Source organism: Piliocolobus tephrosceles, chromosome 16, assembly GCF_002776525.5.
Source record: "Piliocolobus tephrosceles isolate RC106 chromosome 16, ASM277652v3, whole genome shotgun sequence".
Taxonomy (NCBI): Eukaryota; Metazoa; Chordata; class Mammalia; order Primates; family Cercopithecidae; genus Piliocolobus; species Piliocolobus tephrosceles.
This window is the reverse complement of record NC_045449.1, coordinates 7192733-7214792: the sequence shown is the minus strand read 5'-3', so window position 1 is coordinate 7214792 and position 22060 is coordinate 7192733. Positions and strand designations below refer to the sequence as shown.

The 22060-nt window shown below is 58.4% G+C and overlaps 3 protein-coding genes across 5 annotated transcripts; 1 reads left to right on the top strand and 2 right to left on the bottom strand.

Annotated features, from left to right (window-relative positions):
• Positions 1–2922: 2922 nt before the first annotated feature.
• SPEM1 (spermatid maturation 1) lies at positions 2923–4224 on the bottom strand. Its single transcript, XM_023193245.2, has 3 exons — positions 4026–4224; positions 3868–3928; positions 2923–3674 (listed from the first exon to the last, which is right to left on the bottom strand). Exons 1-3 carry the CDS (start codon positions 4167–4169, stop codon positions 2950–2952), a joined length of 930 nt encoding a protein of 309 aa, XP_023049013.1. The 5' UTR covers positions 4170–4224; the 3' UTR covers positions 2923–2949.
• Positions 4225–4706: 482 nt separating this feature from the next.
• On the bottom strand, positions 4707–19944 carry NLGN2 (neuroligin 2). Of its 3 annotated transcripts, XM_023193254.3 has the most exons (9): positions 19803–19944; positions 19005–19582; positions 15893–16993; positions 12381–12431; positions 10086–10235; positions 9731–9916; positions 9431–9623; positions 8463–9059; positions 4707–7628 (listed from the first exon to the last, which is right to left on the bottom strand). In XM_023193254.3, exons 3-9 carry the CDS (start codon positions 16350–16352, stop codon positions 6755–6757), a joined length of 2511 nt encoding a protein of 836 aa, XP_023049022.2. In that variant the 5' UTR covers positions 16353–16993; positions 19005–19582; positions 19803–19944; the 3' UTR covers positions 4707–6754. The 3 variants fall into 3 exon arrangements, with proteins under 3 accessions (XP_023049022.2, XP_023049021.2, XP_023049023.1); XM_023193253.2 differs by having other exon boundaries at positions 15893–16596; positions 19005–19930; XM_023193255.1 differs by having other exon boundaries at positions 15893–16025; positions 19005–19930.
• A 526-nt stretch (positions 19945–20470) lies between these two features.
• On the top strand, positions 20471–21626 carry TMEM256 (transmembrane protein 256). The gene is made up of 4 exons (XM_023193214.1): positions 20471–20604; positions 20911–20942; positions 21214–21294; positions 21394–21626. Exons 1-4 carry the CDS (start codon positions 20520–20522, stop codon positions 21535–21537), a joined length of 342 nt encoding a protein of 113 aa, XP_023048982.1. The 5' UTR covers positions 20471–20519; the 3' UTR covers positions 21538–21626.
• Positions 21627–22060: the final 434 nt, after the last annotated feature.

The following is a 22060-nucleotide window of genomic DNA, read 5'->3' as shown; positions in this document are numbered from 1 at the left end:
AGAAAGAAAGAGAGAGAGGGAAAACCCGCCGGGCGCAGTGGCTCAGGCCTGTAATCCCAGGCAGGTGGATCACCTGAGGTCAGGAGTTGGAGACCAGCCTGGCCAACATGAAGAAACCTCTACTAAAAATACAAAAATTAGCTGGGCATGGTGACGGGTGCCTATAATCCCGCTACTTGGGAGGCTGAGTCAGGAGAATCACTTGAACCTGGGAGGTGGAAGTTGCAGTGAGCCGAGATTGTGCCATTGCACCCCAGCCTGGGTGACAGAGCTTAACAGTCTCAAAACAAACAAACAAACAACCCAACAACAACAACAAAAAACACATGCAATAAACAAAGTACAAAACAGATGTAATTGTTAATATGCCAAAAAGAGTGTTTGACTTAAAACAGGTGCATCACTGGGGTCTGTGGCACCCTGGAGACTGCAAGCCATTTGTTTACACAGTGAACCACTCAGCAGAAACAAAGGCCAGTGAGCATTTCCCACCCAGCCTCCAAACACATAGTAGATGTTCAATATATATCCACTGAATGCAATCCATTGAAAATGATCAGTAACATTAGTTGAATGAGAGAAGCAGGGCCATTTGCAAACGGTCCATCTGCTCACATTCCAGGAATCTGTCTAGAGTGGAAGGTGAAGTCCAGTTCCCTCAGTCTGGGCTCATGCACCTGGCTGCTTGTTCCCAAGTGGTGTGTGTGTGCATGTGCTTGTGATCCCAGTTGTCTAGGAGAAGGGCAGGGCCTGAGTTTGAGTTTCTGAGTTCACACGGCGAACTGGGGAAAGTGGGAGATTCTGGTGGGTCACGCTGGCTCTGCAGCAATGGGATGGAGCATCTGAGGCCATGAGCTTGATCCTCAGTGTCTGTGTAACCATGCGCAAGACACTTAGCTTCTTTGAACTTAGTCTCCTCACTGGTGACATAGTGAGTTAATCAAAGGAGTGAGGTCACAGAGGGCTGTGATGTTACAGTGAGGTACCTCTTGAGGGGGTCCCCAATACTTCTTTCTTTTTTTTTGAGATGGAGTCTTGCTCTGTCACTCAGGTTGCAGTGCAATGGTGCCATCTCGGCTCACTGCAAGCTCCACCTCCCAGGTTCACGCCATTCTCTTGCCTCAGCCTCCCTAGTAGCTGGGACTACAGGCGCCTGCCACTGTGCCCGGCTAATTTTTTTTTTTTTGTATTCTTTAGTAGAGACGGGGTTTCACTGTGTTAGCCAGGATGGTCTTGATCTCCAGACCTCATGATCCACCTGCCTCAGCTTCCCAAAGTGCTGGGATTACAGGCGTTAGCCACCGTGCCCAGCCAAGGGGCCTCCCAATATTTCATCCTCTGCTCCAGTCCTTCTTAAGGGTACAGGATCTTCAGTGTGAATGGGGAACTATGAGGGACTAGATGCCCTCTCAGCCATCCCTCCCTAAATAAATAGGGCTTACGTGGGAACCAGGCCTCACCTGTGGCTGCAGCCTAACCCTGGGCTCTGGCAGGCACCAGCCTTCTAAGGAGCTAGGGCCATGGAGATGGAGATCTCTCCTGTAGTGCAGGACTGCACTACAGGACTTGGGGTAGAATTTAGGGGCTTCTCCGTGCACTAAAGAAAACAAGGTTTTTTTTGTTTTTTTTTTGAGACGGAGTCTCGCTCTGTCGCCCGGGCTGGAGTGCAGTGGCTGGATCTCGGCTCACTGCAAGCTCCGCCTCCCAGGCTCCGGCCATTCTCCTGCCTCAGCCTCCCGAGTAGCTGGGACTACAGGCCCCGCCACCTCACCAAGCTAGTGTTTTTGTATTTTTTTTAGTAGAGATGAGGTTTCACCGTGTTAGCCAGGATGGTCTCGATCTCCTGACCTCGTGATCTGCCCGTCTCGGCCTCCCAAAGTGCTGGGATTACAGGCTTGAGCCACCGCGCCCGGCCAAGAAAACAAGGTGTTAATGGGGCATGGTGGTGCCTGTTGTCCCAGCTACTCAGGAGGCTGAGGCAGGAAGATTGCTTGAACTCAGGAGGTTGAGTCTCCAGTGAGCCATGATTGCACCACAGCCTGGGTGACAGATCAAGACCCTGTCTCAGAAGAGGGGTAGGAAACAGGCCTGGCACAGTGGTTCACGCCTGTAATCCCAGCACTTTCAGAGGTTGAGGTAGGCGGATCGATTGAGCCCACGAGTTTGAGACCAGCCTAGCAAAGTAGTGAAACCCAATCTCTACAAAAACTAGTGGCGCGGCCAAGGAGGGGTGGCCTACACCTGTTATCCCAGCGCTTTGGGAGGCCGAGGAAGGCGGATCACCTGAGGTCAGGAGTTCAAGACCAGCCTGGCCAACACATGGCGAAACGCCATCTGCACTAAAGATACAAAAATTAACCGGGCGTGGTGGTTCACACCTGTATTCCTAGCTACTTGGGAGGCTGAAGGCAGGAGAATTGGTTGAACCTGGGAGGCAGAGGTTGCAGTGAGCCAAGATTATGTCATTGTAGTCCAGCCTGGGTGACAAGAATAGGACTCTATCTTAAAAACAAAAACAACCACACACACACACAAACCAACCAAACAAAAAACAACAAATACAAACAACTAGTGGCCCGTGCCTGTAGTCCTAGCTACTCAGGAGGCTGAGGTGGGAGGCAGTTGGGACTGCAGTGAGCTGTGATTGCACCACTGCAATCCAGCCTGGGCAACAGAGCAAGACCCTGTCTCAAAAAAAAAAAAAAAAAAAAGAAAAGGAAAGAAAACAAGGTAGAGGCAGGTGAGAGCCTTGGAACCCAGAGGGCCTGGGAAAGGCTGAGGACAGGGACAGGCCTTTGGGGCAAAAGGTTGATGAGGGTCCTCAGGGCTCAGGGCCCTGTGGCCAGGGACAGCATTCTCTTCACAGCCACAGCTTCTAGGTGCTGTGTGGGCCCTGGCACCCCAACACCACCACAGATCACCTCCTCTCTCCTTTTTATTTTTTTCCAGTCACCTCCCAGTCAGGGAACGGTACACCCAATTCTTGCTTGTCCCCTCGGCAGTGCTGGATCCAGAGGCCAGAGGGTAGCAGCGGGACAGGGCCTCCACCTCCCGGGTCAGTTCCCGTAGCCGCCGCCTCACGTCCCGGGCATCATACACTATTCGGCCTGAGGAGTGGCGCCGGGAAAATTCAGGGACGACTGCTGGGCCCAGGATGGGAGCTGGGACAGGCTGGTACTGAGCCGCCTCTGCCTCTGGCACCGCCCCCTCCCCACTGTTCTTGTGGCTAGGAGCCTCAGGGCTGGGAGGTGGGGGGTTCACAGAATACACATAGGCCCTTAGGCCCAGCTCGGACCGCATGTCTGTTTTGAGGGGCCTTTCCTCTATGGTAGGCTGGAAGCGGATGGTCTGGGGAGGGGGCTCCGGGGGGTCCTGAGTCCAGGGAACCCAGGTCCCCTGAGTGCGTTGGAAGCCTTCCCAGTCCTTAGGGCCATCCCAGTGGTAGGAGCAGATGGCTGGGTACTGATAGGGCTTCTCGTCATCGGTGTCAGGAGCCCAAGCTACTGGGCAGTGAGCACAGTGTGTGGGAGAGCCTCGACCGCGATGGCGGCGAGCTGGGGGCGGGGTCACAGTCATCTTCACAGGGTCCATGGTGCACCGAAGGTGGACTGCAGGGGAACTCTGCTTCTTAGAGGGCTGGGTCTGCTTTCCGAGTGAGGATGACTTAGGAGCTTCTGTGGATGGGGAGAGGTGAGACTAGTGGGGAGGCCAGCTCCTACAGGCATGGAGAGGCACGGCCCAGGGAGGGCAGCCGCACAGCTATGGTGTCCGAGAGGGGTGAGCAAGAAGGGAAGGGGCTAATTTAGGGCTGAGGCTAGAGCGCCTGATTTCTGCCCCTCCTGTGCCCCAGTCCCCACGCCTGCTTACCTTTCTCACAAATGGTATCATGGAACACTTGGTATAAGATGCCACGGAATCGGCTCCAGAGCTAGGTGGGGGAAGACACAGTGATCCCAGGCAGGCTCTGGCCGGCAGGCCTGCCCCCACCATCCCACCAGCTCCCTCCCACCCGGCCCCACCCTGACCAGGGTCACTATATTGATGCTAATGTTAATGCAGATGATGAGGCCCAGCAGCAACAGGACAGAGTTGCCCAGGTCCTGGCAGCTGTTGGTGTGGCAGTTGTGATACGAGGCCCACTCGGGCCTCGGCCGCTCAGCCATGGCCATGGGGTCCCTAGGACCACCAGGGCCCTTACGCCCCCAGCCCACCGTGCCCACAGTGTCCACTGCCTGCCTGCCTGTCCCTGAGGGTCTTGGGAGTGAACGGGTCACAATGGTGCCAGGCCACTCCCTTACAGTGTGCCAAGGGACTACCCTGAGTCCTGGACCTGTGGCTGACTCTCTTGCCTGAGCCCAGGCCTTGGCAGAGAACACGCCTCTCACCTCACATGCCTCTGCTGAGTTAGCTGCCTACACCAGCCCACTGGGCCTCCGGCCTGTTTGACATCTGCCCCCATCAGCCCTTGTCCTTCCATTATAGAACGACCCCAGGCTCCAGTCTCGGCATAGACACGAGTCCTGACGTTCATTTGCCAGACACATTACTGTGGCAACCAGACCCCAGCACCCACTCCCCCTTCCTCTCAGACCTCAGAGCTGGTCACTGAAAAGAAGGGCTGGGGGTCAGGACCCCTCCTCCCTTGTCACTTCCCCAGGGCTTGTTTCTTCAGAGACCGCCCTCCCCACAACAGAGCAGGCACAACCAACAGTTAAACTTTTATATTTACAATATTCTCTTCATCTTTTGCCAGGTTTAAAAATGTGTACAGAGCCGCAAAGGGTTGGGGTAGGGATAAGGGATTGTCGGGACTGTTTTGGGGAGAGGAGCTGGGCATTGGAGTCCGTGGCTGAATCATGGGGTCCCCCAGCCCCCCTCCCATGCCCCAGTTTGGGGGGCATCTGTCTACAGGGTTCAGGGCCCAGGTCTCTAGCATTTGAGGGCATGGCTGTTTGGAGAGGAGCTAGACCAGGCAGGGGAAAGGATCCGAAAAGAACTAATTTTCCATGGATGGAGGTAGGAGGAGAAGGGATAGTCAGGAGGCAAAGTTCTGGGGACTCAAGACCAGGGATTCTGGATTTGGGTGTCAGTGGAAGACAGCACCCCAGCCCCTATTCAAGTTTGGCACTAACACCCCACAAAATGCCAGCAGATGAGGACTCTCCCCTCGTCTACTGTGTCCCTTATGCCCTTCCAGACATCATTCTTTTCCCAGAGGCCCTCTGGGGAGTCACCTCACACATTTCAAATTCTTCCTGCCGGTGTCTGCCCAAGCCCCATCCCCACTGCCCCCTCCATCTGTTCCTCAGCACCACTGACCTCATTCTCCCCAACCTGTCCGGCGAGACCTTTCTCCCTGCTGCCTCCCCTCCGCCCTTCAAGACTCCTTTCTTTCAGCCAAGGAGGGGGCGCGGGTCAGAGAAGGGTGGTCAGCTGAGGAGAGGGATGGTCTGACACTGAGATGGGGACAGCTTCAAAGACAGTGACGGAGATGAAGGGGAACGGGGAACTGAGGCAGGGCAGGGGAGACATGATGAGGAGAAGGGGCACAGGCGGGAGCCCCCTCACCTGCCACATCCCTCACCCTGTATCCTGCTTGCCCTTAGTTTCCCCTACCCTGCCTGGGACTGGGAAATTCGTGGCACATTTTGGGGGTCCTTCCGCTCAAACCCACCTACACAGTTTGGCACGGATGAGCAACGCTCTGAGGCCTGAGGAAAAGGCTGTCCTCGGACCCCAGCGAGGGCTTTGGTCAAACACGCATGGCCTCTGCGGTGGGTACGTTGCCACGCCCCCTACCCCCAACGCGGGAGCAAGGGCTGGGCCTCCTCCAGGTTTGTTCACCCTCCTCAGCTCCTGCCACCCAGAAGCCTGTGCTCACCTGCCACGTGAGGAGAAACTGAGTGCCGGGCCTGAGGCCTGGGGGAGGCAGGGAAGTGCTGGGAAGAAAGGGGCTGTCTGCCTGGGAAAACACACATCCACATGCAAGAACATGTTTCCACTCAGAGAAATGCGTCCTGGACCACGGGAAAATAAGCTTCCAGGCAGCACCGGGATGCGTGGACTCCTCCCTCCCCCGGCAGGAAATCTGTGTCTGTCCTCTCCGGAAGGTGAGGGCCTCCCTGGCAGAACGTGCTTCATCTGACTTGTGCCAAGGCGGGTGCGGGGGGAACATGCTTCGCCGGGGTGCGGGCAGGGGAGGCAGGGGCGAGGGGACTGTGATTTCCTCGCTGCTTCCCAGGCTCCATCCTCTGTGGTCGGGTGGCCAAGGGTCACTGTTTGTGAACACACCACTTCCAGGGTCTCCAGGGGGAGGGAGAGGGGAGGAGGTGGGAGAGGGGATGAGGGAACAGGATTCTGGGGTACAAATCCCCACAGAAATTCTTTGAGGGGGCCAACATGTGTCCAGGGCGGCAAAAAAAACCTCACCCTGCACATGGGAAAACACACCCCGTTGTGAGAAAGCACACCTCCACGCGGGAAAATACCACATTCCACACACCGAAGACGGGTGTCCCAATGGAGGGGAGAAAACGACCCCCAGTTGTTCAAAGGCCCAGGTCCAGAGAAGAGACTGGGCTTCTCTGCGTGGGAAAGACACGCACCCCAGGGAGGAATCCCATGTCCACCTTAGTGCTGCTGGATGGCGTGTGACGACTCCACAGGAGAAAAGCCAGTTGCCAAGTCCTCCTCCCTGCCTTCGGAGTGGCCGGGCCAGGGAGGGCCGGGGAGGAGGGCCTCCCCACGCCGCCCCCTATACCCGAGTGGTGGAGTGGGGGTGGGGTAGCGTGTTGTTGTGGCTGGTAGCAGTGGGAGGGGGTGGGGGGAAGGGCCCAAAGGGATGAAGGGAGGGAGGTGGTGGGGGTGGCGGTGGCCCCAGGCCACTGGGCAGCAGGGTCAGGGCCCCAGGGGCCAAGAGAGGCACATCGTCCGGTGCCCGGCGCAGGGCCAGGGTGTAGTCGGGCGGGCAGGCAGGGCGCAGGGCCTCTGCAGGGTCCGCCCCGACGCCACCACCCCGCTTCAGCTGCAGTGACACCAGCTCCTCCTCTGGTGGCAGCTCACGGCCCGCAGCGGGGAGCAGGGGGCCCCCACCGGGCACGCCAGAGCCCGAGCCGCCAGGTGGGCTAAGCCGCCTGCACCGCAGCTCCTGCCGCCGGTCCCGCTTGTAGTAGAGGGCAGCAAAGGCCAGGATGTTGAGGAAGAGGAGGGAGGCACCCACGGCCACAGTGACGCTCAGCTCCGTGGAGTAGTCCCGCGAGTCCCCGGGGAAGCGGTCGTAGGCCCTGGGGCCGGGCTCGGGTTCAGGCTCGGGAGGCAGGGTGGCGGGCGGTGGGGGCCGACGTGTGCCCGGGGCGCCGGCCGGGGGACGAGGTGGCCAGCGCGTGGCGTAGGGAGGCAGGCGCGTGGTGGTGGTGAAGAGCTCCGTGTGCAGGTTGTGCAGGTGGGGCACGAGCTCCAGCCAGAAGGCCACCTTGTTGGCGCGGTAGTTGTCACGTACACGTGGCTTCAGGCCTATGTGCAGATACTGCTTCTCCTTGCTGTTGAATTTGCTCCATACCACCTCCTCGAAGCGATTGGGCTTAGTGTGAATGAACTTGGTGTCCTGCGGCACTGGCTGGTTGGGGTCCCTGTGGGCACAGGAGGGCAGGGAAAGGAGGAGTGAGGGCAAGGCTCTGAGGGAGGGTGAGTGGCAGTGGGAAGGGAGCCAGACAGAGATGCAGAGAGACAGGGGGACGGCAAGAAAGCCAGAGAAAAAGTCACAGAGGCAGAGAGACGTAGATGGAGATGAAGAGACAGAGAAACTGCAGGAGACGACGCCAGAGAGACAAATAGGGATGGAGACAGACTGCCAGAGACAGCCAGAAATGCGGGCAGAGGGGCAGGGACAGACACAGAGCTAGTCCCGGAGAAGCAGAAGCTGAGCCTGAATGAAACAGAGATAGGGTCAAAGACATGGGAGGGACAGCCAGAGACAGAGACACAGCGAGGCTGAAATCAGCCGGCAGCCGGAGACAGCGAAAAGTAAACAGACGTAAGAGAGCAGCAGAGGGAAGGGGGAAGAGCTGTCGGTGGATTTCCAGAGAGAGACAGAGACAGAAGTTAAGAGACAGACACAAACTCTTGCACACACTCAGACACACACACCTGAGCAGTCAGCCAGAGGTGCAGAGCCCTAGGGGAGTTGGGCAGGGGGGATCAGGCGAGGAGGAGGGAGAGACGGACACCAAGCCAAAACCACCGAATGGGCCCCCTACTCCCCAGAAAGGACAGGGGCCTCTCTGTCTGATACTGCTGAGTCTCCAACACTCAACTCAGTGCCTGGCACAGAGGTGTCTGGGTTGCTTTCACTCGAGCAAGAGAGCAGGCCAGAGTGAGTGCCTTCACAGAGGAATGGCGGCCATGTGAAGGAAGGAGGGCCCGCCCAGCCCCACCCAGCCCCACCCAGCCCCTCTGGCCCTCACCCAGTCTTGGCGAAGTTGGTCCAGTAGGTCATGACCACGGCACTGAGCATGACGTCATTCTTGGAGAAGTTGCAGGGGAAGAGGTCAGTGGCACCCACCATGGGCACGCCAAAGACATAGGGCAGTTCATCCCCGTGAGCCGCATCTGCCCACTCAGGCCGGCCCTCCGCCTGGCAGTGGTGGTAGAAGGTGTAAAAGTAGACAGGAGACTGGTAGTCGGCGTGCAGCTTGGCGGTGGCCACAGCTGGTGCCACCCATTGGTGGTCAGTAAAGAGCGCCAGCAGGGTTTTGCGGCGCATTTCGCCATTGTCCCGGTCGGCCCAGTCTGTGTACATAAACTTGATGGTCTCCCGAAGCACATCCTTGCCTTCCGGGTAGCCATACAGGTTGTCCACAAAGTTGGAGACAGTGAAGTCGAAGGCGCTGGCAGACACCCCGTCCTCGCTCTCTGCAGAGTCCTCCACGAACTTGAGGCCCTCTCCCTGGTTGACACCGATGAGCATGTCATAGTTGAGGAATTCTCCCTGCTGCATGAGGATCTCAGGGTCATCGGGGACCACGTCGCCGTCCACCACGGGCCCAAAGGCGATATGGTAGCTGGGGAGAAGCGGTCAGGGTCTCACCACCTGCTCACTGGCCTCCTCTCGGCCCTTGGCCTGCTAAGCCCACACACAGATGCTTCCCTCTACCTGCAAGACCCTTCTTCCCTACTTGAAATCCTCCAGTGGGTCCTTTGGGGGATCTGGCCTCTCCAGAAGTCTTCCCAAAGCACCTCACGGCACCCTGTGCTCACCTGCTCTGTCTGAGCACCTCCACTGAAGGAAGGCTTGAGAGAGGAGGCCACCTACGGGGGCCTGAAGCCCATTTCTCCTTGCCAAATGGGATGCACACAGGCACCTCTCACCTCAGCCTCCTTGGAACCAGCAAGGAGAGTGAAGGCCTGGACCCAGCCCTCTCCCATCCCATACCGGGCAGGCTGCACGTCCTGGTCCACCAGCTCCCGGGAGGGCTTCCGGCGCAGACACTCCACAGCTTCAGCGCTGTCCTCTCGGTCACAGCCCACCTTGGCTGCCAGCAGCCGCGTGTACTTGAGCGGCTGGTAGTTGACAGACCAGCTGGAAATGGCGGTGCCACTCTGGGCGATGGCCTTCTGGAACAGCCCTGGTGGGACAGGCAGACCTCAGGCTAGGTTGTGAGGACTAGCCTGAAGGAGAAGGGGAAGCTGGCAGGGTCAGGAAGGGTGGGACAGGCTGGGACTCTGCTGGTACCTTCTGAATGGTGGGAGAGGATCAGAAGGTTGACGCAGGAGGCCCCTGCCCCAGACCCAAAGATGGTGATACGCTCGGGGTCACCCCCAAAGTGGGCGATGTTTTCACTGAGCCAGCGCAGGGCCTGGATCTGGTCCAGGAGCCCATAGTTGCCTTTTGCAGCCTGGTCCCCGGTGCTGAGAAAACCTGGGAGTAGAGAAGAAGAGGGCTCCCTGGAGGTGTCACAGCGCCCCTGCCCTCTTTCTGGGCAGCTCAGTCCAGCCCAGAAGCCATTCTACTGGATGTGGACGAACCCTGCCCACCAGGCACACCTCCCAGACTCCCCCGATCCCCAGAGTTGGCTGCCCACCCTCACCGAGCACCCCAAGACGGTAGTTGAGCGTGGCTACAATGACGTTGCCGTAGGCGGCCAGGACTGAGCCATCGAACATGTTTCCGGTGCCCTCCATGTAGGAGCCGCCGTGGAGAAACAGCATCACAGGCTTCTTCCCAGGGTCACGGATATCTGTGTGGGGAGGGGGTGGGCAGGTGGGCCAGGGGGTCAGGGACAAGGACACAGTCAGACCGGAAGCAGCACCGCCCAGCTCCCAGGCCTGCTGAGGACTGGCCTGGAGCTCAGGGGACATGTCACTCCCATCCCTGGGGGGCAAGACCGGATTCCCCTCCTCCCTCCCCAGCTAGCCCTGGCAGACGGTCCCTCCCCACCCTCTGCCAGCCTTCCCCGCAGCACTTCTCCAATGCAGACCTTCCAAGAAACCCCATAGAGGCTGGGGGTGGGCAGTGGCCCTCCTTAGGGTATCTGCTGGATCCAGGGAACCCCCAACACCCCCCCACATAGCACATCTCCTTCCTGTCCCTGTGACGAGCAAGCTCTCGAGGCTAGCACTGGAGCTGGAGCTGCTGGGAGGGTCCTGGCATCTCCTCCAACTCAGGCCTCGGGCCTCCACTCCACATGGTACCCTGGTCGGTGGGTGAGGGGTGTCAGGCCTAGGGTCCCTGGTCGGTGGGTGAGGGGTGCCGGGCCTAGGGTCCCTGGGGCTTGGTCTCCTCCCCGCCCTAATTCCTTTCTAGGTCACCTCCCCAGTCACCATGGCAACCCCCAGCCTAATTACTGTGGCAGGAGGAGGAAGAGCCTGCTTAATGAAGCCAGGGTGCAGCTTAGTCTTGGATACCCCCAAACTGGCCTGAGCCCTGGGTTCTGCACTGGACTCCTTCCCGCCATACCCCCAGAGGATCCCCTGATCCCTGCCACATGTGATCAGGTCCTTGGGTCGCTCCAGATTGGACTGAAGGGTGACTCATTCCAGAGGAGGTAGGAGTCTGAGAGTGCTTGCCAGGGTCCCCGAGGCTACAGTACCCTCCCCTGCCCCTGCAGCTCCCCATGATTCAGCTATAGTGCTAGGGCTGGGGTCACCCCTGGCCCACAGGTCCTCCTCTTTCTTGACACTGGCCCTCCCTGCTAGCCTGGACACTCAGCAAACCAAAGCCAGGCCTGGGCTTCCACAGCTGGTCCCAGCACCTCTGCCCACCTCCCTCATCCTGCTAGAAACATGCCTCCTGCCAGAAGGTCAACCTGCAGGTCACTAAGACATTCTCCTTGACCTCACAGTCAGCTTCCTGACTCCCATCCCTAAGACCCCCTCTGCAGCCCCCATGCTCCTGACTGCTTCCACCAGAGCTCCCAGGTGGGCAGCACCCTTGCTGTGTTCTCCCCAAATCCCGTCCTCTCCTTTGCTCCTGAACCTCCAGTGACCTCCCAACAGTTTCAGGCTGGAATCTCCTTCCCTCCAAGGTCCTGTCCTAATTGTCCTCAGTTCTCCCATCCTCACCCCACCCCTCTCCCAGTGTGGGGGGAGGAGGGGTCAGAAAGGGAAGGAGCAGGAAGAGGGGCTGGGGCAACAAGAATTCAAAACCAACAACAAAAACAGGATCAAGAAAGAAGAAAGAAAGAAAGAAAAAAAAAAAAACAACCAAAAAGCAAGAAGCTCTCGGGGCAGATTCAACAAGAAAAGAAAAAACAAAAAGATCCATTTTGGAAAAAAAGAAAAAAAGAAAAAAATTCTTTGCATTTTTTTTTTCAAAATTTTGTGGTGAAACTTCAAGACATTGGGCCCTGCTTTCAAAAATTGTCAAATTCTTTCATTCACTTCAAATGTTTGCGTTTTCTGTGTCTGACAGGCTTTTGGAAATTGCAACAGGCTTCTGATGTTTCACTGGTGTCATCAATTTGCCAACTTTTAAATTTTTTTTGAACTGTTGTTTTGCTCCAATTTCAAATTGTTTTTTTCAAATGTTACATTTCACAAGTTTCAGAACCGTCCAGATTTCTTTCAAATTCTAACATTTTATCCAAATCTTTTGAATTTTTTTTTCTCTGACATTCCAATTTCTTTTTGTTTTTCAGCTTATTTTCACCATGTTTAGCTTTTCTGGCAGGTTTTCTAGTGGGTCCAACATTGTTCAAATTTCGTTTGAAGTTTTCATAATTCTTTTTTCCAATTATTAAAAATTTTTCTTTTCTTTTCTTTTTCATTTTAGTTGGGAGAACGACTGAGGGGCCTTGAGGGCTATGGGGACATTTAGTGAGGGGCAGGGCCATGAGCTTCCTCTTATAAGCAACCACATGCAGCAGCGGGATTTTTAAATCTACCTGTGTCTGGCGGATTGAGCGTCGCCTCGTCACGTTTTTTTGTGAGCGGACCTAAGACCGGGAACACAAAACAGAGAAAAAAGGACAATTTTGTGGGGAAAGATCGGGGTCGGGGGGAGGTGGTGGATGGGGAGGGGAGGAGAGAAAGCAGAAAAGGGGAGGGTGGGGGAGGCAGAAAAAATAAGCCAAAAAAAGCAAAATTTGTTTGCAAGAAAAAGAAACCAAGAAAAGAGAAAAACGTTTCTACAACCCAATTTTGTTCCCCTCCCCGGAAAAAGTCATGCCCCAAAGAAAAGGCTGGTTTTGGGGGGGTGGGGTGCCTGAGTGGGCTGAGGCCTGTCTTAAGACATATCCACTTGGCTGGAAAGGTTTTGGCTTGTCGATGTGTTTGCTAATTGCTGGAAATGAAACAGTGTTAGAGGTGGGGTGGGAGGGGAGAGGAAGCCCACCCAGAGCCCCTGGGAGACCAAGGCCAGCTTGCCACCCAGGCCACCTCTCAGAAGGCCCCCTTCAGGGCCAGCGAAGCACCTGCCTGCCCCCACAAGGCTGTAGGGAGGAGAGACTGCAGCAGAAAACACTCTGCTTTCCTCTGGACGACTCTGCAGGGCAGTGGGCGGGACAGGGTTCGGGGGGCAGCCTGCCCCACAGCTCAGCCCCAGAAGCCTTCCGCTCCCCGCTGGGGGGCTATGGGAAGGTCAGCTGGGGCTGCCTGCCCGCTACCCAGCCTCACCACCAGCACTTCTCATCTATCCGCACTCACAGGCCTGGCTTCTCACCCCAGTTCCCCAGTGTGGGCAAAGCAGGGAAGGGGGTCATCAGGTCTTGCCCTCCGCTCCAGCTCAACCCTCCGCACTCCCCACAACCTTGTCCCTTACCCAGGCTTCCTCTCCTCCCCGCAAAATGGTGAATTTCCCACCAGGGCCGCCAGCCACCGCCTCCCCTGCCCCTGCTCCACTGCCAAAAAGCACCCCCTTCCCCAACGGCCGAGTGGATGGTTCAGTCCACAAACAGGGAACGAGAAACACAGTGCCCTGAGCCAGCCTGGCACACAGGTGCCAGCAGGTACCGGAAGCACCAGGTTCACCCAGTGTCAGGGCTTCTTCCAGATTACGGGGTTGATCAGGGGCCAGCTGGAGCCCAGAGGCCTGGGGGTTCCCCAAGGCCGATTGGTTTTTCCTCAGTGACACAGGGACTGGCACATGGGTCAAAGCCAAGGATGGGTCAAGGCCAAGGCAAGCTCTGGAAGGCGTCTCCTAAGTGGCAGTGATTGCCCCATGGGGACCCGTTGGGAACAGGACCTCTTCTTTGTGAGAGGATGGGGTGGGGACAAAGTCAGCAGGGCATGTGTGCACGTGAGTCTATGAAGCGCGTGTGTGAGCGCGCCTGAGTCAACCTCTTCCTCCCAGAGCTGGTGTGAAGATTCGGTGAGATCACCTGAATGTGTCAGGCCCCAAGCAGGTCTGCAATAAGCAGTGGCTAAAAATACAGAAGGTGTGGGCAAGGGTGGTGTGGGGGCAGGGGCGGACAACTGTGTAGAGGTGTTGGGGTGGACAGTCCATTGGTGGCAAGTTCAGGGTGGATGTTTCACATGGGGGGTGACGAGACAGCACCCATGAGGGGGCTCTGGGGTGTGCAGAGCCTGTGTGAGAGTGGGGAGTGCTGGGATGGGCAGCCCGCGTGGAGGTGCTGAGGTGAAGGACTCACAATGGGGCAGGCGCTGGGATGGCAGAGGAGTGTGGCATGCACGGCTCTCCTGTGGAGGGTGTTGTACTGGGGGGCAGATGGGGCATGTACTGGGATAAATGGCTTATGGGGAACTAGGGTGCTTCAAATTCGAATAGGATTAGAGTAGATGACACTCTGTGCATTGTGCGTATGGGTTGTTGGGAGGCGTGGTTTATACGGAGATGGGTATGGCTAGGATGGGGGATACAGGGTGAATGGTCCATTTGGGAGGTATTGGGACAGACAGGGGTGGGTGGAGGTGCATGAGATGTTCCGTGCTTGGCAGGAGCGGATTCTGGGTGCAGGGGGCATGGTGTTGGAGTACTTGTTCAGTGAGTAGGGTGCAAGGTTGCCGGATGTGTTTTCACCACCTGAGGTCGGGTGCAGATGATCCCTAGGTGGGAGTGGGGTAAACAATGACTGAGGAGTGTTGGGGGTGTTGGGGACTATGGTGTGAGGGGCCTGCTGAACACATAGCCCAGCCGTGCAGGGTTACTGGGGTGTAAGGTGTACATGTGGATGTTCTTAAGGCACATGATCTGTATCCAGGGATGCTGGGGAGCACGGGTGTGTGTGGGTGACACGGTACACAGTTTCAGAGATGTGCTGGGGGTGTGTGTGATAGGAAAGTATTGGGAATTGTGACTGTGGGGTGCTGGAGCACAAGGTCAGTGTATAAGTTGGTTGGGTGATGATTTAAGTGTGGAGTAGCTGGGATCTGCAGTCTGTTTCGGGACTTGAGCACATGCCGTGGAGGTGCTGGGTGTGTACAGGGTACATTAGGGGCTCTTGGGTACCAGGCCTATGTGTAAGGTTGCTGGAAACATGGCCTGTGGGAAGCGTGGTGGCAGCGGATGGTCTCTATGCAGATGCTGCCATGTTTTGGAGCGGTGAGATGGGTGTCAGAAGAGCCATGGGGCAGGGGGGCGGGGCGGTGTTTGTGAAGCTGGTCTGCTGTGATGGCTGGAATCCACCTATTGCACCCTGTTCAGAATCTGGAAGGTGTTCTGATTAGTCTTGGAGTGCTGAGCATGGAGGGCGGAGAACTGCACAGAGGGAGTGTGCCAGGGGCTATGAGCAGTCCTGTAGTGAACAAGAGTTCATTAAGAACCGAAGTTCGAGAGCCCCAGGGAAGATCGGTGGGCTGTGCTGTGAGTGGAGGGGCCCTCGACAAGGAGCTTCCCTGATCCTTCAGGGGAGTACAGGGGTCAAGGGAGAAGAGAAGGGCATCGGTACCACTGCCAAGGCGCTCAGCTCAGGCAAGGGGCTCTGGACATGATGTGATAAGGTGGAAGGCAGCCCTCGCCGGCCAGGGGGAGAGGGAGAGCCTGCGTCGTCCTGAAGTGCAGATGTAGCTAACCTGGGTATTCTGCCAGGAACAAGCTCAGGTGTGGCAGCGGGAGGTGGGGCAAGGTTGGAGTGGGTGTCTGAGCAGAGGGTGGATCACCTGATTCCCCCTCCATGTCCAGGTTGAGATTAGCTGGCAGACTGTGCCTCTTTGGGGAGAGAGTGGGTGAGCCTAGACCAGTGCCTGCTATCCCTACCATGACCCCCTGTGGGCACAAAGAACTTATGGGGCAGCTGTCCGCAGGGTGTGTGCCTGGGACTGCCTGGAGGCACCCTTACAATCCTCAGGGGGCACGTTGAGGCTGCAGGGACACTCCGTCCCTCACTGTCCCCACAAAGGCCCAGCTCTGAGCCCGAGAGCGGTGCCAGTGCCTGAGGGTCTGCATGTGCGTTTGTGGGCTGTGTCCACGGGGTGCCCGGCTTTGTGCCCGCGCCCTTACCGTCCTCGGTGGGCACGTAGAGGTTGAGGTACAGGCAGTCCTCGCTCTGGTTCTGCACGTAGGTGGCAGCCGCCTCCAAGTTGTCGGTGAACCACACAGGCAGCATGATGGCGGGCAGCGCCCCGTGCAGGTTCTGCGGGCAGGCGGGCGGCAGGGTGGTGGCGTTGCGCACGCCGGGCCACGAGGCGGGCGCCTCAGGCGGCTGGAAGCGGCGGGCGCCCAGGGGCGGCGTGGCGTAGGGCACGCCCAAGAACTGCACGACGGGGCCCAGGATCTCGTTGTTGAGCTCGCGCCGCACACCGCGCACTCGCCCGTAGGCCGTGTTCACCACCGGGAAGCGCTCCTCCCCGAGGCTGCCGAGGCCCAGGCCGGGGCCGCCCGGGGCGCCGCCGCCGCCGGGACCCCCTCCCCCCCGTTGAGCCCCCGCCAGCCCCACCAGACACAGCGCCAGGAGCCACATGCTGATCGGGGGACCCCCCCTCCCTCCCCGGGACCCCCCCCCTCGGAGAGAGAGAGAAGGGGGGGGAGAGGGAGGGAGGCCCCCCTCGCCCCAGGAGGGAGGAGGGGGTGGGGGAAAGGAGGGAGGAGGGGGGTGGGGAGGGACCTGGGTTAGACTGGACAGAGAAGGGGTCTGTTCCTCTCCATGGAGGGGGCACGGGGTGGGGAAGGGGAAGGAGGTGGGAGAAGGTGAAGGCAGGCCCGACCTGCGGGAGGTGGAGCGAGAAGGGCAGGGTGGCAGGAGACAGACAGACAGACAGACAGAAAAATACAGAGGTGGCCGAGGGGAAGGGAAATTGGAGGGGGCAGACAGAAAGGAACGGGGAAACAGAAGAGAGAAGTGGTTAGTGACCTGGAATTCAGACCAAGTTGCCCCCTTCTCCCACCCACAGGCCCCCTGACACCTCCCCACTCCCACCCAGCAGCCCTTCTCCCCTCAGCAGGTGCCTAGGCTGGGGGTGGGGCCCAGATGTGGTTCAAGTCCAGGGCCCAGCCAGAGGAGAGACGGGTCAGCTCCCCAGACCCAGCATGCACCCTTCCAGCTGATGTATCCCTCCCAGGCAGGCTCTCCTCAGGGACTCAGGAGTCCCAGATCCCACCTCCCTGGGAGGGAATGAGATAGACAAGGAAGAGAAAAAAAAAAAAATACCAAGTCATTAATTAGCAGGAAGTAGCAGGTTTGTTTATACGTGTTAATTACTCCTGAGCTGTAATTTCATGGTGCTGAACCCCCACCCCAGGCCAGACTCAGGCCTTTCTTGGGACTGCACAAACCCAGCACCTTATCCCCATTTCAACACACCATTCGTTAAGGATTTGTGCTGCCCAGGATCCCTCTCTCCCCAGACTCTCTCCATTTCCTCCCTCAGAAGTTGGGGTACCTTGAGACTGGGGTTAGAGTAGGGAGGGGACGCTGGAGGGGCAAATCCAGGGACAGATGCGTGATCCTGCAGCCGGTTGCCGGGTGACGGGATGCTGCCCCGCAATGTTACCTCGGCAACGGGCTGCAGCTTTAACCCTGGAGGGGGGGTCTGGAGGAAGACGGGAAGGGGCTGGCTTGGTTTGGGGGTCCATTCAGGGCGTGAAGGGGAGGGCAGAGGCATGAGTCAGAATGCAAGAGTTCCCCCCAACCTTAGCATAGAGGAAGAAGTACATATGTTGAGAGGAAGGGGAGATTGGGGGCACTAAGAACGCTAAAAGCCCTGCCTGTTGGCCAATCAGAGCCTAGCATTAGTGACCAGGCCTCTGGCTGGGGAGAGGGGGTGCTGAGGTGGGCTCCAGAAGACATCACAGGAGCCTACTGACTGCCCCCTCCAGCAATTTCAAGCAACCTTGGACCCCACCACCTCTTCGTCTTTGCAAGCCATTGTGACCCATGTCCTGGGGGCAACCCTTAGCTTTCTTCTCTTCCCATCCCAACCCATTCATTCACTTACCCTTCCCCTTGCCCGCCCCCCCACAGTTGCTGCTCTGATGCCTGGGTGCTCAGGGCAGCAGGGGCCAGCCAAGGGTAAAGATCAGACCGGAGGGGCAGACATCCAGGTCATTTCGGCAAGCCCCCCCCACCCCGTCCCCCCACCAGCCGCCAGAGCTCTTTGCTGACGCGGGGTTTTCAGAGCCAGGCGCCAGCCCGCGGGTGGCTCTCTGCAGGTGTCAATTTATTCCAGAGATGAGGACACAGGAATCCTTACCACACACACCCAGTCATGCCCCCTGCCTTTCAGCTTCTCTAAGGCTCCTATTCCCCCATCACCTGGAGGTGGCTCGGGGCTGATTCTCCCAGGATCTCCTTTTCCTGTGCCAGACTGGGCCAGTTACCATGGCCTTGCTGCCCCCTCCCCCTCCCCACAACAAGATCTGCCTCAGTCACCCTCTCCTCCTGAAGGTACTCTGGGCCCCTGGCCTCCTCCCACCAGCCAGCTCCGCTCCCTCCTTCCCTCCCACTGGAGGCCCCCCCATCTCTCTCCTCTCCCTAGCGCTCCCTGGGAGCATCTTTCCTGGGCCTCTTCCAGCTTGCTCCAGGTCTTGCCTTCAGTCTCTCACCCTCGGTCTTTTTACATCTTTCTCTTCTGTATCTCTCTCCTTGGTGTTTCTCATTTCTTTCTCTCTCCTCCAAATACCTTCCCCAAATTTCCCCCTCAAGCCTTCTGTCTCTCTTTCCTGTCTTTCCCCATCTCTGTCTCCCCCATTTTCTCTCCCCATCTCTGTCTGCCACATCTTGCTCCCTCCTCCTTCTCCCCATCCCTCTGCCTTCTCTCTCCATTCCTGCCCAGGCCTGACTCCCCCAGCCGGGGAGAGTTGAGGGACGGGGGCTCAGGCCGCAGGCCCCCCCTTCCTGCAGTGGTGAAAATGGCTTGGCCGGGAAGGGGAGAAGGAGGGGGAGGGGGAGATGGGAACACACGGGGTCTGTGGGCCCATTCAAAGGATCATTCATGGACTGGAGAGAGGCAGAGACAAAGAGACCAAGACGCAGAGACACGGCGAGAGCATCCCTAGGCGGAGACACGCAGACAGAGCAGGCTGAGGGAAACCAGGCGCAGGGAGGGAGATGGGGAGAGGGAGACCCCAGTGGACCGCCACGCAGCCCCCTTCACCGGCCCGGCTTAGGTCCTACCTGGCTCAGCCCTGGGGCCGTGGTGCCTCCATCCAGGGCTCCGAGTGGGGGGCGAACGGCCTTCGGGAGGGGGCGGCGGCCTCTGAGCCCCCGCGGCCCCGCAGGCCCAGCCCCCGCCCGCAGCGCCTCACCCGGCGGGGGAGGGGGATCGCCCCAGCCCCGGGGGGCGGGGCCGGGATCCAGTCGATCCCCGGGAAAAGGAGGGCTAGGGGATGGGATCAGGGGGAGCCCGAGAACAGGGAACCCCGCAGTAGGGACGATAGAGAAAGGAGGGGACAACGGGACAGGACTAGACTGAGGATCCACTGGTTCCGTGGGCCGGCTTCGGGGGACCAGAAGGCGGTCCAGGCGGAGGATCCTAAGGATCGGGTGCTGGAGGAGGAGTCCACGGCAATCCCCAGGGGCCCGGGGCCCGGGAGCGCAGGATCCGCGGTGCAGGGGCAGGGATCCAGCCGGAATCCTCGGGGAGGGGGAGGGATCTAGTCGATCCCGAGGGCGGGCGGGAGGGGGAGGTCCGGGGAGTCAGAGGAGGGCGGGAGCCGAGTCCAGAGCCCCGGGGTGGGGGGTCAGCGCGGCTCCTAGGAGGGAAGGCGGGGGTGAGGGGAGGCTTCGAGGGATGCTCAGCAGCCGGGAGGCCCGGACTCCTGGCTCCGCGCGCCAGGGCCCGCCCGCCCCGCGTCCATCCCAGCCCGAGAGTGATGATCCGCCGGCGGAGCAGCCGCAGCAGCCCCGCGCGTCACCGCGCGGCCGCCTCCCCCGCCCCCTGCCGAGAGAGAGGCGCACACCCCCCGCTCGCACCCGCCTGCCCGCCCTCCCTCCGGAGAGTGGGGGGATTGGAGATGGTGGGAGGGGGCGAGAGTGGACAGACGGACAGATGGACGTAGCGGGCCAGGGCAGGGTGGAGACATTCCCCCGGATCTTCCACCCTCGGGGTTCTCGCGGTCTCGGGGGGGTAGGGGGGAGAAAAATCTTAACTACAGGGGGCGGGGCATCATACAAAGAAGGCGGAGCCTTCAGACATGGGGAGGAGCCATCTGTGCAGTGGGCGGGGTTTACTGGCAATAGGTGGGGCTTTGCTATCTTTGGGGCCGCCTCTTTTTGGGAGTGGGTTTGATTTGAAGCTGAACAGGAGGAGCCTGTGGGAAAGGGGGCGGAACTTTGAGAGAAGACCGGGATCTTTGGAAATTGGCCGGAGCGGGGGGGGGGGGGGGGGGGGTTCGAAGACGCGATCAACTTGGAAAGTGGGCCAATCCGTGACGCAAATCCCCTAGTCCCGCCCTCAACCCCGTCCCCCACTGCTTAGTTCCTCCGCTCCTAATTGGTGCTGGTTTCTCCGCCCGCCAGACGTCTTCGCCACTCTGCAGCGGTTTTACAAAGGCGGGTGAAGAGCTCAATGCTGAAATGAAAACGGCCCGGATTGGGCGCCTGTGAACCTTATTTGCATGGACGGCCGGGATTGGCTGGCCTCTTGGGTGGCCTAGGCGGTGTTGGTGTGGTGCGTCCTGTTCTACAGCTATGGCCGGGCCAGCTGCAGCTTTCCGCCGCTTGGGCGCCTTGTCCGGAGCTGCGGCCTTAGGCTTGGCCTCCTACGGGGCGCACGGTCAGGGGGCTGGGGACGAAGCTGGGACTGTGCTTGGGGCGTCCTCCGGGGTCCGCTGCAAGGGCGCAACCTATAGGAAGTGCCCAGCCTCCCGTTTATCAGCCTGCCCGCGGAGCCCTAAACCTTTTAAAGTCCCTCAGCTGGGTCCAATTGGTTCCCGGTACTGCCCCAGCGTGTTCCTGCCAATCGGAAGCTTCCTGGGAGGGGGTGGTGCCGTTTCTCGCCAATGTCCACCTGGGTCCCCCCGGATTGGGGGCGGTCAGGGCTGGCACTAGGACCGGTAACCTTTGCTTCTTTTCTCCACAGGCGCCCAATTCCCAGATGCCTACGGGAAGGAGGTGAAGTAACTACGCTGGGGCTCCCTGACTCGCGGGTCTACGAAGGCATAAAGTCTGGGGGCGGGGGGGGGGGGGGGGGGGGGGGGGGGGGGGGAGCGAGCCGCGGATCTCTGGAGCAGCAAAGGCCAAAGGGTCTGTAAGCCAAAGGCCTGAAGTCAAGCTGGGACTTCAAGGGTGGGGCGGGGGAATGTACTTTGGTCCCTTGTGTCATCAGGGGATTTCAGACACCCGTATTGCCTACGATATCCCTTCGTTTCTCTTTTTCTTACAGCTGTTTGAAAAGGCCAACAAACACCACTTCTTACATAGCCTGGCCCTGTTAGGGGTGCCCTACTGCAGAAAGCCCCTCTGGGTAATCTTTCCCTGTGCCTAACCCTGACCAAGCCCCACACACTCCCTCTCAGCCTGCCCCGTTCTTAGAATCCTGTTTTCTGTGCTGTGTCTCCTTCAGGCCGGGTTATTGCTAGCTTCCGGAACGACCTTATTCTGCACCAGCTTTTACTACCAGGCTCTGAGTGGAGACCCCAGCATCCAGACTTTGGCCCCTGCGGGAGGGACCCTGCTGCTCTTGGGCTGGCTTGCCTTGGCTCTTTGAGCTCCCTTTTGCTTAATTACTGGGTTTTCTGGGCAGAGTTTTTTAAACAGCTGGAGTAAGAAGAGGATTAAAAAGGAAAGGCAAATAAACTTTGGAGTCTTTGTTCATCTAACCTCTTGGAGGAGGAAGGGTAGGGATTTAACCTCTGAACTCCCTCCATTTCCTAAGATTTAATCAGTGAGGCTTAGGTCTGGGGATTCTGTTCACTTCAAGTTAACTTATAATATTCTTACCCTGGTGGGCATCAAAATCATAAAGAATGCTTGAAATAATGCAGATTCCTACTGAAGCACTCTTTTGGGCCTGAGAATCTGTATTTTAAAAAGCTCATTTTGTGGTTCTGATGCATACTAGGTTTTTAATTTTATTATTATTATTATTTTGAGATGGAGTCTTGCTCTGTCACCCAGGCTGGAGTGCAGTGGTACGACCTCGGCTCACTGCAACCTCTGCCTCCTGGGTTAAAGCGATTCTCCTGCCTCAGCCTCCTGAATAGCTGGGATTACAGGTGCCTGTCACCATG

Bases quoted from the DNA above. Each gene is read 5' to 3' on its own strand.
- SPEM1 (XM_023193245.2), bottom strand. From the start codon at position 4,169: ATGGCCATGGCTGAGCGGCCGAGGCCCGAGTGGGCCTCGTATCACAAC. The intron at 3,929-4,025 runs GTCAGGGTGGGG...TCCCCCACCTAG, and splicing joins GCATCAATATAGTGACCCTG to CTCTGGAGCCGATTCCGTGG. The intron at 3,675-3,867 runs GTAAGCAGGCGT...CCCCATCCACAG, and splicing joins TGATACCATTTGTGAGAAAG to AAGCTCCTAAGTCATCCTCA.
- NLGN2 (XM_023193254.3), bottom strand. From the start codon at position 16,352: ATGTGGCTCCTGGCGCTGTGTCTGGTGGGGCTGGCGGGGGCTCAACGG. The intron at 10,236-12,380 runs GTAGATTTAAAA...CTCCCCACACAG, and splicing joins GCTCAATCCGCCAGACACAG to ATATCCGTGACCCTGGGAAG. The intron at 9,060-9,430 runs GTATGGGATGGG...GCTTCTCCCCAG, and splicing joins CAGGACGTGCAGCCTGCCCG to CTACCATATCGCCTTTGGGC.
- TMEM256 (XM_023193214.1), top strand. From the start codon at position 20,520: ATGGCCGGGCCAGCTGCAGCTTTCCGCCGCTTGGGCGCCTTGTCCGGA. The intron at 20,605-20,910 runs GTCAGGGGGCTG...TTTTCTCCACAG, and splicing joins GGCCTCCTACGGGGCGCACG to GCGCCCAATTCCCAGATGCC. The intron at 20,943-21,213 runs GTGAAGTAACTA...TTTTTCTTACAG, and splicing joins CAGATGCCTACGGGAAGGAG to CTGTTTGAAAAGGCCAACAA.